The sequence below is a fragment of the Scylla paramamosain genome, unplaced genomic scaffold, assembly GCF_035594125.1.
Source record: "Scylla paramamosain isolate STU-SP2022 unplaced genomic scaffold, ASM3559412v1 Contig2, whole genome shotgun sequence".
Lineage (NCBI taxonomy): Eukaryota > Metazoa > Arthropoda > Malacostraca > Decapoda > Portunidae > Scylla > Scylla paramamosain.
In genome coordinates this window covers 2,337,501-2,355,000 of record NW_026973667.1, presented here as the reverse complement: position 1 = coordinate 2,355,000, position 17,500 = coordinate 2,337,501, and the positions used below count along the sequence as shown (strand labels likewise).

Here is a 17,500-nt window from a genome sequence, read left to right as displayed (position 1 = left end):
TTACACACTGTATACCTATGGGTGACCCCCGCCCCCCACCCCACCCAGTCACTCATTGTTAAAACTGAGTATATGTTTGTCTGTTTTTTTTTTTTTTTCCTCGTTTTGTGAAGTTTTACAATTTAAAGCCATAAACTGACAATGATAGTACGATAGAAGTGTTTACAAGTGTTGTGACAGGTGGTGGTGGTGGTGGTGGACACGCCTCACTCAGACAGACATAAGGAACTCTACAAAACAATTAAGAAAACACGCATACAAATACACATCTGAAATAATTAAGCTGTGGTTTAGTAGTAATGGTTATAATCGTAATAGTAAAGCTGGGATTATCATTATTAGTAGTGATAGTAATATTGTTTATATCGGTCCTTTTCTAAAAATAATATAAAAATGAATGCTAACCTTTTACATTATTTCCCAGCTAAAAGAAACTCGCTTGTAGATATAGGAAACAAAATAAGCAAGTAGTAATAGTAATAGTCTTATCTAGAAATAGTATAGAATAAAAATAGCACAAAACAAAATAACAAAATTTAGCATTAGTTCACAGAGAGAGAGAGAGAGAGAGAGAAAAAAAAAAAAGAACGCTTTAAAAATATAAAAAGGTAAAGACAACTGGACAAAAAGCAGCCATGTTAGAATCCGCCTGAATCCGTCTGGCGCAGAACAAGATGGCAGCCAACGGGAGGCGGGTAGAGTGACACTACTCCACAATTTTCCTCATTTCTTTGCCATTACTTAACGCCGCGCTGCTGAAACTTAAGGATATTTAAAGGAAAGGTCAGTGAATGCTGTGTTAGCGTGGTAATAGCGGGGGATAAGTAATAAAGCGGGAATCAACGCAAATACAAGAGCCATGTGGTGTCTTGTGGGGTTTGTTTACATCTGGTTAGGTGAGCATTTATTTATTTATTTTATTTATTTATTTATTTTTTTTTAGTGATGGGAGTTTGTGTGTTTGTTGGTGTGTTTGTGGTGATGTTTTGGAAAATCTTAAGAACAACGCACCCAAGATTACTTTCAATAAGGTGTGCTTTCAAGAAGTGTAAATAGTATAGTTACATGTCCGACAAGGTTTTACTGATCGCTCGTTGATATGAAGGTTACAATACAATGTTAAAGTCTATCCAGTATTCCCGAGATCCGTCCTGCTTACCTGTCCGTGCTGAAGTTACTCTGCGTGCGTTCGTGCGTTGGTTTACACGCAGGGTGCTTTTGCGCATGCTCCTAAGTCTATGGGGGAGGTCCAGGGGGGGCGGTTAGGTTAGGTTAGGTTAGGTTAGGTTAGGTTAGGTTAAAAGCATAGGTTAGGTTAGGTTAGGTTAAAAGCATAGGTTAGGTTAGGTTAGATTAAAAGCATAGGTTAGGTTAGGTTAGGTTAAAAGCATAGGTTAGGTTAGGTTAGGTTAGGTTAAAAGCATAGGTTAGGTTAGGTTAGGTTAAAAGCATAGGTTAGGTTAGGTTAGGTTAAAAGCATAGGTTAGGTTAGGTTAGGTTAGGTTAAAAGCATAGGTTAGGTTAGGTTAGGTTAGGTTAGGTTAGGTTAGGTTAAAAGCATAGGTTAGGTTAGTTTAGGTTAGGTTAGATTAAAAGCATAGGTTAGGTAAGCATTCTCATATTTAGATGAAGGAATGATAAAAAAAACTTGTTGATTTCCACAATAAGACCACGATTGGAATATGTGGCAGTGGTGTGGTCTCCTCATACAAAGAGGAATATTATAAAATTAGAAAGAGTAGAAAGAGCAGTCACTAAGATGGCTCCAGAGTCGAGTAAGTTGACCTGTGAAGAGAGATTAAGAATGCTGGAAATTCCTAACCTTCAAAACAGAAAAGAGAGAGAGGGGATTTAATAAACATCTACACAATGATAAATGGTATGGAAAATGTGGACAAAGAATGTTTTATAACTTAAGACACACAGAGTACAAGGGGACACAGTGAGAAGCTGAAGAAAGTTAACTGTAGAAGAGACATCAAGAAGTATAGTTTTCCCCGCAGAAGTGTAAACAAATGGAATGAACTCAGTGAAGACGTAAATGCCGAAACTCCTCATGCTTTTAAGACCAAGCTAGATAGATGCAGAGACGAGATACTGTGAGATTACTCCCCTCTCGTAAACCACAACACACACACACACACACAGCAACCAAATGTGATAACCTCTTCAACAGCCCAACCACAGCAGCCATGAGGAACCTAGTTGTGGTGGACCATCGGCGCCAGGTCGTCCCAGCCGTGCCCAGCGACGCCCTGCTGTGTGTGGACCCCCTCAGCCTGGCCCCACACATGGCTACCACAGAGGGTGTACGCAGCTTGGATCAGGTGTGTCTGTGTGGGTGTGTTGGTGTGTGTGGGGTTGTTGTATATTCCGTTTTATTTATTTATTTTGTTTTTTTGTTTGTTTATTTCTTTCTCTTTTTTCTGTTTTGTTTTTCTTTCTTTTCCTTCTTGTGTGTGTGTGTGTGTGTTTAAAATGTTGTACCCAGTAATTTTCTTTTTCTATTTTTATTTTGCTTATTTTTCTTGTTTCTAATTTTGTATGTTTGTCTATTCTCTGCTTTATTCTTTTCTTTTCTTCTCTCTTCTTATGTGGTTTATTTATTTATTTTTTTTTTAATTTTTTTCAGCTATTTCTTTTTTTGTTTTGTTTTGAAATATTTTTGTATTTTTTCCTTTCCTTTTTTTTCCTTATTTTCCTTATTTTTTCCTATTTTTTTATATTTGTTTTATTTATTTTTTTCATTTTTTCTTTTTTTTTGTATTTTCTTCATCTTTGTTTTGTTTTTTGTATATTTTTCTTTTTATTCTCCTCCTCCTCCTCTTTTTCTCCTCTTCTTTTATATATTATCCTCTTCCTCTTCTTTTGATTGTTCTTCTCCTCCTCCTCCTCTTCTTCCTCTCCTCTCCTCTCCTCTTAACAGTTCTCCTCTACCTCCTCTTCTTCCTCCTCTCTTAACTCCATTCCTCTTCCTCCTCCTCCTCACCACCACCACCACCACCACCACCACTCACCCCCCCCCCCACAACCCACAGGCCTCCTCCAGCTGGCCGGCCGTCACCTGGGGTCAGCATGGCATCAAGACAGCGCGGGTGGTGTCAGCAGAGTGTGTTGCTGCTGCTGCTGCCCTCTGTGTGGTCACCGCGGAGGGTCAGGTCGTCACTGTTGCTGAGGATGGGCAGGTGAGTTGGGTTAGGTTTGGTTTGGGGTGTTTGTTTGTTTGTATTTTTTGTTTGTTTATTTATTTATTTATTTTTATTTATTTTTGTTTATTTTTTTTGTGTGTTAGGTTAGGTTAGGTGTGTTATTTTGTTTGTTTCTTTTGATTTGGTTTGGTTATTTATTTATTTATTTGCTTTTGTTATTTATTTATATGTTTATTTATTATTTTTTGTGTGTGTTAGGTTAAGCCTTGGTTACACTAGTGAATAGAAGCCTTGCATCTACACAGCTGAGTTAGATTTTGTCCAAGTTTGGACAGAATCCAGCTGTAGCAGTGGTGGGGCCAGAGTTTCAAGAGTACTGTTGGTCCTGCTTGGAGGAAGAGCAAGCCAAGGAAGACAGCTGGGCTACTGTGTTATATGACAGTGAAATTTACAATGCATATAAAGACAAAAACTTTATCACATTGAAGTATTGTTGAAAACCTTTATAAATACATTTTAAGTGTTGAAACAGAACTAGAAGCATATTATCTTATTAAATATCATTAATCACACAATCTTCATTTGACTACCGCTGTTTTGGCACCATTTTCGGAGACATCACCGAGTACTGGTCTCTGTGGAGTGTCCTGGTGACCTTGTTTACTCACTGCTAGAAAAAGTGAAAGCCCAGGAAGTTCTGTGGACATCAGACGTGGAAATTATTCTCCCACGACATCCTGTGGTAGCTGTACGGTCCTTGCTTGTCCGCCAGACACAACTCTTGCTTCAGGTTGTTGCACAGTGTGGACACTTGTGTTTCCTGGTCATCATGGCTCCACACAGCATCTCATACATTTTTCTTTGGGGCAGTAATCAAAGCTGTCATATTACAGTAGAACCAGACTAACAGTACCCAGGGTGCTGGCTGTACCTCTCCACACTGTTGCCACCTCAACCCTGGAGTGACCTGACCTGATGATGGCCAGCACTGTGCGGCCTAGGTGATTCACAAGTCAAGGACACTGGGGCGGCAGCACTGCACGGCCTGTACGCGTTGCCAAGTGTACCAGAAGATATAAGGTGTTGCTGTTCCATCGTCAAATTGAAAGCCATTAAAAAAACATGCAGTCGTGTATAACAACATGACATTCAGTAACACTTAAGCCAAAGGATGACACTAGCAGAGAGAGAGAGAGAGAGAGAGAGAGAGACAGAGAGAGAGAGAGAGAGAGAGAGAGAGAGAGAGAGAGAGAGAGTTCCATTGCCTGTCGACTTGTGAACATGACACCAGCGTGGGCCATGAACACCCAACACCCCGAGCACCAAGTCCAGTGTGGCTCTACTGCAGCAGCAAGCACACTGGTAGCAACACACAACCTAACTACATCGTCGTCCATTGTGGCAGTTGTTAGAGAGATGGAAGCATGATCATCTCAACAGAAGTATTTGGACGTCCTGGAATTTGTCTAACTGTTTGGTCAAGGATGTGGATGGAAGTGTGTCTTTTCCTCCAGCCATTAGGTTAGAGCCCAAGGTTTCTGTTGACTGATGTACCCGCACCTTCAACGAGATCAGGTGAAGTGGTTAGGTAGGTTAGGTTGACTGTGTATGATTTGTTTGTTAATTTTTCTATTAATTTGTTTCTTTATTTTATCGTTTTTGTTATGATCATTTTATTTATTCATTTATATTTATGGATTTATTTATTTGTTTTTTTTTTTTATTTATTACTGTGTGTGTATGTGTGTGTGTGTTATGTTATGTTAAGTTAGGCTACATTAAGTTAGGTTAGTTTAGGTTAGGTTAGGTTAGGTTAGGTTAGTTTTCCCATTGTTTCCCTTTACCACTGTTAGGTTCAATAGTAATAGTGATGATGGTACACCTCTTGTTTCATATATGTAGTGTAGAACTTTTTTTATTTATTCATTTATTTATTTATTTAGTTAGTTTTTATTGATCTCTTCTTTTATGAACTTGGAAATATAGTAGTAGTAGTAATAGTAGTAGTAGTAGCAGCCCTGGTGTTTTATGGCTAATTATTACTATTATTATTTACAAACTTGGGGAAATAGTAGCAGTAGCAGCAGTAATAATAGTAATAATAATAGTATAAAAATATAGATAGTAAAATTAGTAGTAATAGTAGTAGTAGCAGTAATAGCATCACCACCACTACACCCCAAACAGGTGGAGGTCGCCGGGGAGGTCGCAGAGGGCATAGCAGCGGCACAGTGGAGCCCAGACCAGGAGCTCCTCGCACTGGTGACCCCCTCAGGCCTGGTGCTGCTGATGACGGCTTCCTTGGACCCCATCGCCGAGACCAGGCTGGGCGACGGGGCTGGCCAGGAGATGGTGGCACTGGGCTGGGGGAAAAAGGAGACACAGTTTCACGGCTCGGAGGGCAAAGCGGCCGCCAGGGTGCCAAAGAGTGCCACAAGACCAGTGCCGGATTGGGACGACAGGCTGCCTAGGGTGACCTGGCGTGGGGACGGTGAGTTGTTTGCTGTTTCTCACCTTCCAATTGCCTCTCGTGTGCGGAAAATCGTTATCCTAAATCGCGAGTGTGTTATCCAGTCTGTCTCCGAGGACCTGGATGCCCTGGAGTCGCCGCTGGCCTGGAAGCCGTCTGGTAGCATTATTGCATCCACACAGACCACCGCCACCAAGCACGAGGTCGCGTTTGTTGAGAAAAATGGATTAAAACATGGTGGATTTGTGTTGCCCTTTGCGCCGGGATGCATGGAGGTGGTGGAGCTGTCGTGGAGTCCGGATTCGAGTGTTCTGGCCGTGTGGGTGAGGCCCTTGGTGGATGAGGAGGTGGAGGAGGTGGTGCAGCTGTGGACTTGTGGGAATTACCATTGGTATTTGAAAAGGGAGGTGAGGTTTGGTGGAAGGGGCCTGGGAAGAGGAGGAGGAGGAGGAGGAGGACAAGGAGAGGAAGATGCAAAAGAAGGAAAGAAGGAAGATAGAAGAGAAGAAGAGAACAAAGAAAATATAAGAGGAAACAAAACAAAAAACAAAGAAAAGCAAGAAAAACAAGATGACATTAAGGAAAAAGAAGAAATTGAAGAAAAACAACACCAGAACATTATAAGCATTAAGTGGACAGAGGAAGCAACACCTCCACTCCACACCCTCCACATCCTGACCACCACACACCACCACCGCCTCACCCTGCTGCACACCACACACCACAGCCAGGGCCACTCACCGCAGGACACGGCCAGCGTAGCGGTGGTGGACGGCCAGAGGGTCCTTGTGACACCATTTCGCCAGACCACCATTCCTCCACCTATGTCCGCTTACGAGGTGGAGTTTCCAGGCACTGTAAATTCTGTCACGTTCTGCCTGTCGGATTCAAGCGCGGATGTGGATGTGGATGACTCTGGGTACCTGGAGGGCTGTGAGGATGTGGGTGTTGGGTGTAACTCCCTCTGTGTCCAGCACGGGTTGGATAAGATCACTTTTTTGGCAGCAGCTGCTTCAGAGGACGTGGTCGAGGGCCACGGGTGCTCTGTGCGGGTGACTGGGGCTGCAGGGGACGGCTTCAGGGTGTCTGTGCGGCCGCTGGGGGTGTACGGCCAGTGTGAGGTGCAGTGGCCGGCCTCTGTTGCCCCACGGCCAGCCAGTGCCAGGGAGCTGTACCACTGGGCCTGGCCACGCAAGGATCTGCTGGTGGCTGTGTTTGCCTCGGATGGTGTGTGTCACTTGGTGTTTGTTGAGGTGCAGGAGACAGCGCAGGCTGTGGCCAAGGACGTGGTGGCCCTGGAAGACTTTGTGGTGGCCATGGCTACCTCTCCGACAGTGGCCGCCCTGCAGCTGGCCTCAGGAAGCCTGGTGAAGTTGGACCTGGCCACCCACAGCCTGGAGCCCTGGGTGGTGGATGGGACCGAGGTGCAGTTGCCGGCCACGCTGCAAAAGCTGTGTCTGTGCCCGATGGAGGGTGTGGCCAGCCTCACCCCCCTGGGCCTCACCCCCCGGGGCCGCCTGTACCTGGGCCACAGACAGGTGCTGGCCAACTGCACCTCTGTCCTGCTGCACACACACCACCTGCTGGCCACCACCTCGGCCCACACCCTGCTGGCTGTGCCCCTCACTCCCCAAGCCCTGGCCGGCCTGGAGGAGGCGAGTGTGGGGGCGGGGGTGCGGCGGGTGGAGCGCGGGGCCAGACTGGTGTGCAGCGTGGCCCACGACACCCGTGTGGTGATGCAGATGCCCCGCGGCAACCTGGAGGTGGTGAGCCCCCGACCCCTGGCCCTGCACGCCCTGGGCCGCCTGGTGGCCGCACGGCAGTACGGGGCGGCCCTGGCGCTGGCCCTGCGGCACCGTGTGGACACCAACCTGCTGTACGACCACCAGCCGGCACACTTCTTGGCCGCCGCAGACCACTTTGTGCGGGATGTGGCCGACCCTCAGCGCCTGGACGTGTTCCTGGCCGCCCTCACTGAGGCCGACTGCACCGCCACCACTTATGCCTTCCACTACCCCAGCCGCCCCGCCGCCACTGCGGGTGCTGCTGCGCCGGGCAAGGTGGCGGCTGTGTGTGAGGCAGTGCGGGCCGCCATGGTGGCCGTGGACGAGGGGCGCTTGCTGCTGCCCATCCTGACGTCGCTGGTGCGCAGTGGCCGCATGGAGGATGCACTGGCCAGGCTGGGGGACATGCGGCGGCGGGCTGAGGCGGGCCAGGCCTTCCCCGTGGGCCCAGAGGAGGGGCTGCGGCACCTGCTGTACCTGGCCGACACGGAGGAGCTGTACCGCGTGGCCCTGGGCACCTACGACCTGTCCTTGGCCCTCATGGTGGCCCAGCGCTCCACCCGCGACCCCAAGGAATACCTGCCGCAGCTCAATGGCCTGGCGGCACTGCCCGAGGCACTGCGGCACTTCAGGATTGACGCCACGCTGCGGCGCTTCACCACAGCACTGCGGGGCGTGGATGACGCTGCACCCCATCGCGACGAGGCCCTGGCCCTGGTAGATGCCCGCGGCCTGCATGCCCTGGCCCTGCAGCTGCTGCCGGCCGGCTCGCAGGTGAAGGCCGCCGTGTGTGAGCGCTACGGACGCCGCCTGCTGGCCGACAACAGGCCGGCAGAGGCAGCCATCATGCTGGGCCGCGCTGGCCTCCACCAAGCGGCCCTAGAGGCTTACCGCTCTGCCGGGAACTGGCAGATGTCCCTGGTGATGGCTGCCCGGCTGGGCATGGCCAAGGAGCGCGTGGGAGAGCTGTGCCGGGACCTGGCGGGGGAGCTGCGGGGCCAGGGCCGCCACACGGAGGCGGCGCGGTTGTACGAGCACCACCTGGCTGATGAGGAGGAGGCCGTGGCCTGCTTGGCCGCCGCAGGGGAGTGGCAGGACGCCTTGCGCTTGACCCACCAGTATGGCCGCCCTGACCTGCTGCAGACACACGTGCAGCCCGGCGCCTGCCAGCAGGCCGCCGCCACGCTGGCTGACACGCGGGACACAGCGGCCGCTATCACCCGGCAGGCAGCGCGGCTAGCGGCGGTGCGGGCAGCCCGGCAGCGCCAGCACGCGGCCAGCCTGGCGCTGGCCGCTGAGGACGCCCCACTGGACTCAGACTTATACTCAGACACCAGCACAGTGGCCGGCCTGGACCAGTCCCGCCGCACGGCCAGCACCACCACCGCCAGCACTGCCGCCTCCAGTAGGTCGCACCGCTCCAGCAAGAGTCGCCGCAAGCTGGAGCGCAAGAAGTACAGCACCAAGGAGGGCAGCCCACAGGAGGACCTGGGCCTGGTGGCCGCCCTGCATGAGATATACAGCTCCCTGGGCCGCCGTGCCGAGGCCACGTCAGCCTTGTGCGCGGCCCTGGTCACCCTGGGCCACGACACGGAGGCCGCCGAGCTGCAGCACGCGTTCTCAGACCTTCTCCAGCTGGCCGAGGCCAGGAAGGCGGAGATCTGGCCTGCCGCCGCGCCGCAGGACCAGGAGTTTGGGCCGCAGATGACCACCCAGGGCGCTGTGGACCAGGTGATGGCCGGGGCGGGGGCGGGCCAGGCAGAGGGGTCGTGGGTGGCGCTGAGGATGGCCCAGCTGGAGCCACACCTGCGCTTCCCCCCGCCCCCTGTGAGGGACGCCTGGAGGCTGGGGCTGCTGGCCTGGCAGGACAAGGGGGACTGAGTGCTGGCCGCTCACTGCCGCCCTGCCTCCTCACTGCTGCCCTGCCTCCTCACTGCCGCCCTGCCTCCTCACTGCTGCCCTGCCTCCTCACTGCCGCCTTGCCTCCTCACCGCACCACCACCACCACCACCACCACATGGGTGCCTGCTTTGTGCTGCTGCTGTACCTGTTAACGAGGCATTTTTATGTATTTATGTATTTTATTCATTTATTTTTATTTATTATTATTTTGTCCAGGGGTAACTCCGTTTATACTGAAAAAAGAGGCCCAGTGATTTAATTTTTGATTGATGGCTGTTTTATTATTATTATTATTATTATTATTATTATTATTATTATTATTATTATTATTATTATTTTATTGTTAAAGTTAAAAAGGAAATAATTTATTTTTTCATTATTTTTTACAATATTGTGTGCAAATTTGAATACAATTTTTGTTTACTTATTTATTTTTTTATTTATTTTATTGATAGATCTTGAGTGAAGTGCAATCTCTCTCTCTCTCTCTCTCTCTCTCTCTCTCTCTCTCTCTCTCTCTCTCTCAGCACAAGTTTAGCACAGAGTGTATACCTAATAGATAATATGTATAATTTATATATAATGTATGTTGTAATGTATATATGTATAACTTTTTTTACAGTAATATAAATTGTTAACTTGCACTCACATTTCTTTAGACATGCAGTTTGGGTTAAGTAGTAGTAGTAGTGGTGGTGGTGGTGTGGGACTTGGTAAATGCTAGACTGATTCTCTCTCTCTCTCTCTCTCTCTCTCTCTCTCTCTCTCTCTCTCTCTCTCTCTCTCTCTCTCTCTCTCTCTCTGTGTGACAAACTTTTATTTATTTATTTTATTTATTCTAATTTTTTTTTTTTCTTTTGTAATTTTCTTCCTACTTGTTTCTTTCCTTTCCTCTTCCTTTCTTTCTTTTTTCTTTTTCTCTCTTCCCCTCTTCCTTTTCCTCTCTTCTTTCTTTTCCTTTGTCTCCTTTCTCATCTTCCTGCTTCTCCTTTCTTTCCTCTTCTCCTTTCTCTCCCTTCCTCTTTCTTATCTATTATTTCCTTCTTTCTCTTTTTTCTTTCCTTTTTTCTACCTCCCTGTCTTCATTATTTGCTTTCTTTCCTCAATTCTTCTTTCTTTCCTGCTTCTTCTTTCCATTCCTTCTCATCTTTCGTTTGTTTACATTTTTCTCTCCCTCTCTTCCTCATATTTTGTGAATTAATTCCTTATTAATTCCTTTTTTTTTCTCTCTCTCCTTTCCTCTCTTTCTGATATTTTCTTGTTTTCTCTCCGTTCTCATTCTCCTTTTTTTCGCATTTCCTCCCTTCCTTATATTTTGTTACTGCTTTCCTTCTATTCCTTGTTCTTTTTTTCTTTTTCATATAAATTTGTAACCCTTTTTTTTTCATTTGTTTTCTCCTTTCCTTTCTTCCTTACATTTTCTTATTCTTCCTTCTTATATTCTTTTTTTCTTTTTCTCATTTATAAATTTGTAACCCTTTTTTTTTTCATTTGTTTTCTCCTTTCCTTTCTTCCTTACATATTCTTATTCTTCCTTCTTATATTTGTAAAAAAAAAAAAATACTATTATCACTATTACGTCTACCACAAAACACTATTATTATCATTATTATTATTATTTAGCACTATTACTATTACTATTATTTATTAAGTTGGGATAATAAAAGACATATAACTGCAGTAAACATAGTCCTTTTTTTTATTTATTTATTTATTTGTTTGTTTGTTTATTTATTTATTTACTTCAGGATTGGCACGTATTTTATCACAAATAGATTAATGGTAAAACAGTAAGAATATTTGAGCCACGTCTGACCTCCTGCAGCCACCATCGTCATCATCAGCATCATCGTCATCATCATCATCATCATTATCAGTGCATGCCCGACTGACCCCTCCCACCCCACAACCCCCACCTTAACCTAACCTCATCTCAGGTCATGTGAGGTCACTTGTTTAACTCTTCTCAAGGTCATTACCACTCAGAGCACCACTTATGTATAACGCACACACGCACATACGCACGCACATGCAGATATATACACAATTACACGTACATACAGACATACGGAAACATGATGAGGGTTTGTGTGTGTATGTCGGTGATGCACACACGTACATACAGACAGACACTCGTACGCATGCTAAGTAATGTACATATTTACAGCAAAAACAAACTAACGAACGAACAAACGGGTGAAGGAATGATTGCTCTCAATAGTAACAAAAAATAATAATAATAATAAAAATAAATAATAATAATAATAATAATAATAATAAAATAATAATAGTAATAACAACAAAAACTAAAATAATAATGATAAAACAATAATAATAATAATAATAATAATAATAGCAAAAATAATTTAACATTTTTTAAAGTTCACATTTAAACAATTTTCTCAGTTTCAAAAATCCTAAAAAAAAAAATAAATGAAAATAATAATAATAATAATTTTTTTTTTATTTTGGTCAGTTTTATTTATTTTTTTTCCTTTCACATCAATGTCACGTATTTTTGTTTAATTGTTGTCTTTCCTCAAGGCATCACAAAAAGCAGGGCTGTTTTTTTTTTTATTATTATTTAAGAGTATTCCTTTAACTTAAACCTTAACCTAAAAAAACAATAGTAAAAATAATGCTTGGAAAAAAAAAATAAATAAAAAAAATGAGAACAACAAAAAAACAAAATAAATGAACAAGAACTACATCCATACAAACACTCTCTCTCTCTCTCTCTCTCTCTCTCTCTCAGACAACAGATTAGGCAGTGGTATTATCATCATCATCATTATTATCATTATTATTATCATTACAGTCAGCCTGAGATGGTACAATAATTACTATAGAAGTTATGGCACATTATTGTACATAGAAACACACACACGCACACACACACGCACATGCACACTTTCTTTTTCTTAAATATAAAAATCTCATCACTTTTCGGCTTAATTATCTTGTTTATTCAATTTCTTCTTTCTCCTGTTGTTTTTTTCCTTTATCAAGCTTCCTTCCTTCCTTCCTTTAATTATTATCCTGTTCTTGTTAAATCAAATCATTATATTGTCTTCATATTTTTCTATTTCATTTCTTATTTATTTACTATACATCTCTCTCTCTCTCTCTCTCTCTCTCTCTCTCTCTCTCTCTCTCTCTCTCTCTCTCACTTTGGCACTGTTTGGCACTTCTTCATTATGGCAGCTTTGAGTATCTGTTTATATTTATCTATGTTATTTGTTTGATTTATTCCTCTATTATTTTTGCATTAAACTAAATTTTCTCTCTCCATTTGATTCTTCTTCTTTTGATTGAAAATTATTTGTTAAACTTTCTATTTTTATTTATTTATTTATTTTTCTCCCTCCATTTAAAATTGGCTTGCTAAAATTTCATTCTTTTATTTAATTTGTTCTTTTTTTTCTCTTTTCCCGATTAAAATGAATTAAACTTTTTCTATTTTCTCTCTCTCTCTCTCTCTCTCTCTCTCTCTCTCTTGGCACTGTTTTCAATATGGCACCGTTGAGTATATTGGGTTATTTCAAATTTCCCTTCTTTCTTTCTTTTTCTTTCTTTCTTTAACATTCCTCTATATCCTATTATTTTTCTTTCATCATCTTATTTACTATTTTCTATGTTAAACCTTTCAATTTTCTTTATTTTTTTCTATCTATTTTCTGTCTTTAATCTTTCTCCGTTTTCTTTTGCCACACTCCATGTCTTCTGTACAAGGATATTCAAGTTTCCATACCCATTTTCTTTCTTCTACCCAAGTCACAGTCATAGAAAACTGGAGACACCATTAGGCACTGAGAAACATACAACAATAATAATAATAATAATAATAATAATAATAATAATAATAATAATAATAATAAAAGTGGTAGTAGTAGTAGTTTCATTTCAAGCCACTAATATAAACAGTAAGGCATTCTGATTCTCTCTCTCTGAATTTTGGCACTGCTGTAATAATAAGGCACAGTATTGGCACCATCCTCTCTCTCTCTCTCTCTCTCTCTCTCTCTCTCTCTAAAGGCACTGAATTTTGGCACTGCTGCAATAATAAGGCACAATATTGGCACCATCCTCTCTCTCTCTCTCTCTCTCTCTCTCTCTTGGCACCATTTAGCACACTAAACAAAGGCACTGAAGTGTGGCACCACAGCCGTATTGGCACTAACTGGTTTGTTTGTGAACACACACACACACACACACACACACACACACACACACACACACACACACACACACACACAAAAAAAAAAAAAAAAAAAAAAATCTCTCTCTCTCTCTCTCTCTGGCCGAGCAGGAGGCTTTCGTCAGAACAACACAAACAACAACAACAACAACTAGTCATTATCATAAAAAAAAATAATAATAACATTTACAAATATTTACAAGTAGTGGAGATAGACGGACAGACAGACAGACAGACAGACGCTCGACAGACAGACAGACAGACAGACAGACAGACATCCGTCCTCCCCCTACAATGATACTTATAAATCTAGAACACCCTCCTTGCTTACATTACTTAACAGTGAGTGGGAACATTGACAAGATGCACTTAAATTACTTATAAGAAAAATTGAAGTAGGTGTTTTCAGAGAGAGAGAGAGAGAGAGAGAGATGGAGAGGTAATAAAGAAGAAAAAAAGAAGAAATAAGGAAGAGAGGATGAGAAAAAAAATACTTATGAAAAATTAAAGTAGATGTTTACAGAGGGAGATAAAGAGAGAGATGAAAAAGAAAGGGAATAAAGAAGGAAAAAGGAAATAAGGAAAAGAGGATGGGGAAAAAAGTTACTTATGTGCTTTCTTAAGTGAAATTTTAAGTAACAAGTGAATATAATTGAGATTTAAGTTGAATATTTGAATTTTAGAAGATGAAAAAGAGAAAAGGAAGGAAGAATAAGAGGAAATACAGAAAAATGGGGGGAAATAAAGAAGGAAAAAACTTAACTTCAAATATGTATTATAATTTTGACAGTGAATGAATGAGAGAGAGAGAGAGAGAGAGAGAGAGAGAGAGAGAGAGAGAGAGAGAGAGAGAGAGAGAGAGAGAGAGAGAGAGAGAGAGAGAGAGAGAGAGAGAGAGAGAGAGAATAGGGAAACAAAATAGAATGAGGAAGATTAAGAAGAGGAAGATAAAGAAGACAAAGAAGAGGAGGTAGAGGAAACATGAAAATGAAGATGACAAAGAAGAGGAAGAAGGAAAAAAGATGAAAATTAAGAAATACGAGAAATTAAGAAGAAATTAAGGAAAAATGAAAAATGACAAAAAATAAAATAAATGAAGGAAAAATGAAAAAAAATGAAAAATTGAAAAAAAAAATATATAAAAAAATAATGTCAATATTTTAATTCACTCAGTTCATTCCCTCATTGTGTAAAATTTGTTTGTTGGTTTGTATCAGGGAAAGAAAATTAGAGTATTTTTTCTTTTTTTTTTGGCAAGGAAACAAAAAAAACAGTCCAAGAATTTTAGAAGTGAAAAGAAACTAGAATATTGTTAATTTTTCTGGATGGAAGTGAAAAAAAAATATTTATAATGCCCTTAATTTTTTTTACATGAGTTAGGTGAAGAGGAGGAGGAGGAGGAGGAGGAGATGAAGACAAAGAAGATAAGATGAAGAAAAAACAGGATAAGAAGGAGAGGAAGATAAAGAGGAGGAAGGGAAAACAGAGAAGAGGAAGAAGACTAAGAAAACAAAGAAAAGAAGAAGGAGAAAAAAATAAGGAAGAGATCACAAGAGGAAAAAAGAAGAGGAAGAGGAAGGAGACAAATAAAAAATAAAAAAAAAGGGAAATAAGAAGAGGAAGAAGATAGAGGAAAAATATGAAGACAAAAGGAAGAGAGAGAGAGAGAGAGAGAGAGAGAGAGAGAGAGAGAGAGAGAGAGAGAGAGAGAGAGAGAGAGAGAGAGAGAGAGAGAGAGAGAGAGAGAGAGAGAGAGAATAAAGATGAAAAACAATGCCCTGAATTACATAGCAAGGAACAAATAATTAATAATAACAGTAATAACAATAATAATCCTAATGATGAGAATGAAAAAAAAAAAATAATAATAATAATTTGGCACATAACTATGACACTTCATTAATTATTGCATGTAATAATAATAATAATAATAATAACAATAATAATAATAATAATAATAATAATAATAATAATAAAAAAATTAAATGATATATATATACATACATACATACATACAAATAAAAATAATAATAGTAATAAAAACTTAAAATCTTAATAAAAAGCCTTAGAAAAAATTAATGTATGTTTGTATGTCTGTATGTCTGTGTGTGTGTTTGTGTGTTTGTGCATGTATCCTTAAAATTATACAATATTTAGTCCATGTCTCCTGTTCTTCATAATTCACTGACCACTGAATAGGAGGAACCTGCCTCTCTCTCTTTCTCTTTCTCTCTCACTCTCTCTCACTCTCTCACTCTCTCACTCTCTCTCATTTTGTACTTTGGTTGTGTAAAGAAAATTTTCTCACAAACCAGAAAGTAAGGCACAAAGAAACTCTCTCTCTCTCTCTCTCTCTCTCTCTCTCTCTCTCTCTCTCTCTCTCTCTCTCTCTCTCTCCCTAACCCAGAAATAATACACAAACAAAAGCATAAAAATCATCTATCAATTTTTTTTCATTTTTTTAGATTGCAAAATATCTAAACAATATTTTTTTAAAGTTAGTTTTAATTATGTGACACAATTAGAGATATCTCATTATTTTGTTGCTGTTTTCTTTTTATCTATCTCTTTTTATCTGGGTTTTAATTCACAAGGAGGAAGTGAGAGAGAGAGAGAGAGAGAGAGAGAGAGAGAGAGAGAGAGAGAGAGAGAGAGAGAGAGAGAGAGAGAGAGAGAGAGAGAGAGTTTGAGAAAAATAAGAGATGAGGAATAGTAAAATCTCTCTCTCTCTCTCTCTCTCTCTCTCTCTCTCTCTCTCTCTCTCTCTCTCTCTCTCTCTCTCTCTCTAACACACACACACACACACACACACACACACACACTCTCACACTCTTTCTCACTCTCTCTCTCTCACTGTTACCTGTTCGGAGGAGGAGGAGGAGGAGGAGTAGGAGGAGGCACAGAAGGGGCTATGGTGGTCACTGGGGGGAGGAGGAGGAGGAGGAGGAGGAGGGGGAGGAGGGGGAGGAGGCCCTGGGGGGGAGACATGGACAGTGTGAGGTCATTGTAAAACGGGCACTGACTTTTCTGTGGGCGAGGCAAGGGCTGAGAAGTCGAAGGCTGTGGTGGGGGGAGGAGGGGCGAGGCGGTGGGGGCAGGAGGGGGCAGGTGGGAGTACTGTGGGAGGGCAGGGAAGGTGAAGTGGTGCTGGCCGCGAGGGGAGCCGTAGTGAGGGGAGAGGCTGGCCAGGGGGCTGAGACTGGACCAAAGATGAAATGGGAGGTAGGGGGACTTGGTACCCACGCCGCTGTACGGGGGGAGGGCAGGTTCACCACGGGGGTGTTGAGGCTGCAGGCGCTGTTCTGCCGGGGGGACAGGATGGGCGGGGAGCCGGTGATGGTCTGGATGTCCAGCGGCGAAGGTTTAGGCTTGACGGACCGCGGCTTGGGCGTCTCTGTCTGTGTCGGCGCCTTCTCCCGCGGCGGTGGGGGGGTGAGGGGCGACAGCGGTGGTGGGGAGGGCAGTGGGGACCTGTGTGGGTATGGGGACTTCTGCTGGGGGGGCTGTGGGGGCGGCGAGGACCGCGGGGACCTGGAACGTGACCTCTGCTTCTCTTCGCGCCGCCTCTCCTCCGCCTCCTCCTCCCGGCGTCTCCGGCTGGTTTCCTCCGTCACCAGGTGGAGGGGGGCGGAGGGGGGCTGTCCTGGGAGTCATCCGAGGGGGGCGAGGGGGAGCGGGGCCCTAGATCCGGGGGCCAGAGGGCAGGGCCAGGGGGCGGGGGAGGAGCAGGGGCTTCTGGTGTGTCTGGGGGGCGCCGGGCCAGAGCAGACAGGTAGCCCCCCAGGCTGGCCGCCGCCATCTGGGAGAACGCTGCCGCTGTGTACATGTGTGCCAGCGGACCTGTGGATTGCATGGATTACTTAGGATTACATATATAATCACTATAACCTGGGATAGTAGATTGCACAATTACTTAACATAACTCAAGAATAATTAGGAGGAGGAAGAGGACAACAGGGGGCAAGAGAAGACAAGAATACGAGGAAACAAGCAAAGT

At 43.7% G+C, this 17,500-nt stretch overlaps 2 protein-coding genes across 2 annotated transcripts in view; one reads left to right on the top strand and one right to left on the bottom strand.

Moving 5' to 3' along the window:
- The first annotated feature begins 636 nt into the window (after positions 1 to 636).
- LOC135096141 (putative elongator complex protein 1) lies at positions 637 to 9,949 on the top strand. The gene is made up of 4 exons (XM_063997420.1): positions 637 to 783; positions 2,177 to 2,327; positions 3,039 to 3,185; positions 5,337 to 9,949. The coding sequence occupies exons 2-4, from the start codon at positions 2,193 to 2,195 to the stop codon at positions 9,282 to 9,284; spliced, it is 4,230 nt and encodes a 1,409-aa protein (XP_063853490.1). The 5' UTR covers positions 637 to 783; positions 2,177 to 2,192; the 3' UTR covers positions 9,285 to 9,949.
- A 1,030-nt stretch (positions 9,950 to 10,979) lies between these two features.
- LOC135095926 (ETS domain-containing protein Elk-3-like) overlaps positions 10,980 to 17,500 on the bottom strand; it is a 40,180-nt gene continuing 33,659 nt past the window's right edge. Inside the window, 3 exon segments of the mRNA XM_063997074.1 lie at positions 10,980 to 16,763; positions 16,766 to 17,138; positions 17,141 to 17,343. Coding sequence (XP_063853144.1) covers positions 16,360 to 16,763; positions 16,766 to 17,138; positions 17,141 to 17,343 — 980 coding nt within the window. The 3' untranslated portion in view covers positions 10,980 to 16,359.

What these genes read in the sequence shown, in the direction of transcription:
- LOC135096141 (XM_063997420.1), top strand. Translation starts at nt 2,193, where the DNA reads ATGAGGAACCTAGTTGTGGTGGACCATCGGCGCCAGGTCGTCCCAGCC. An exon ending in GTGTACGCAGCTTGGATCAG is followed by an intron (nt 2,328 to 3,038) that starts GTGTGTCTGTGT and finishes CACAACCCACAG; the next exon opens with GCCTCCTCCAGCTGGCCGGC. An exon ending in CTGTTGCTGAGGATGGGCAG is followed by an intron (nt 3,186 to 5,336) that starts GTGAGTTGGGTT and finishes CACCCCAAACAG; the next exon opens with GTGGAGGTCGCCGGGGAGGT.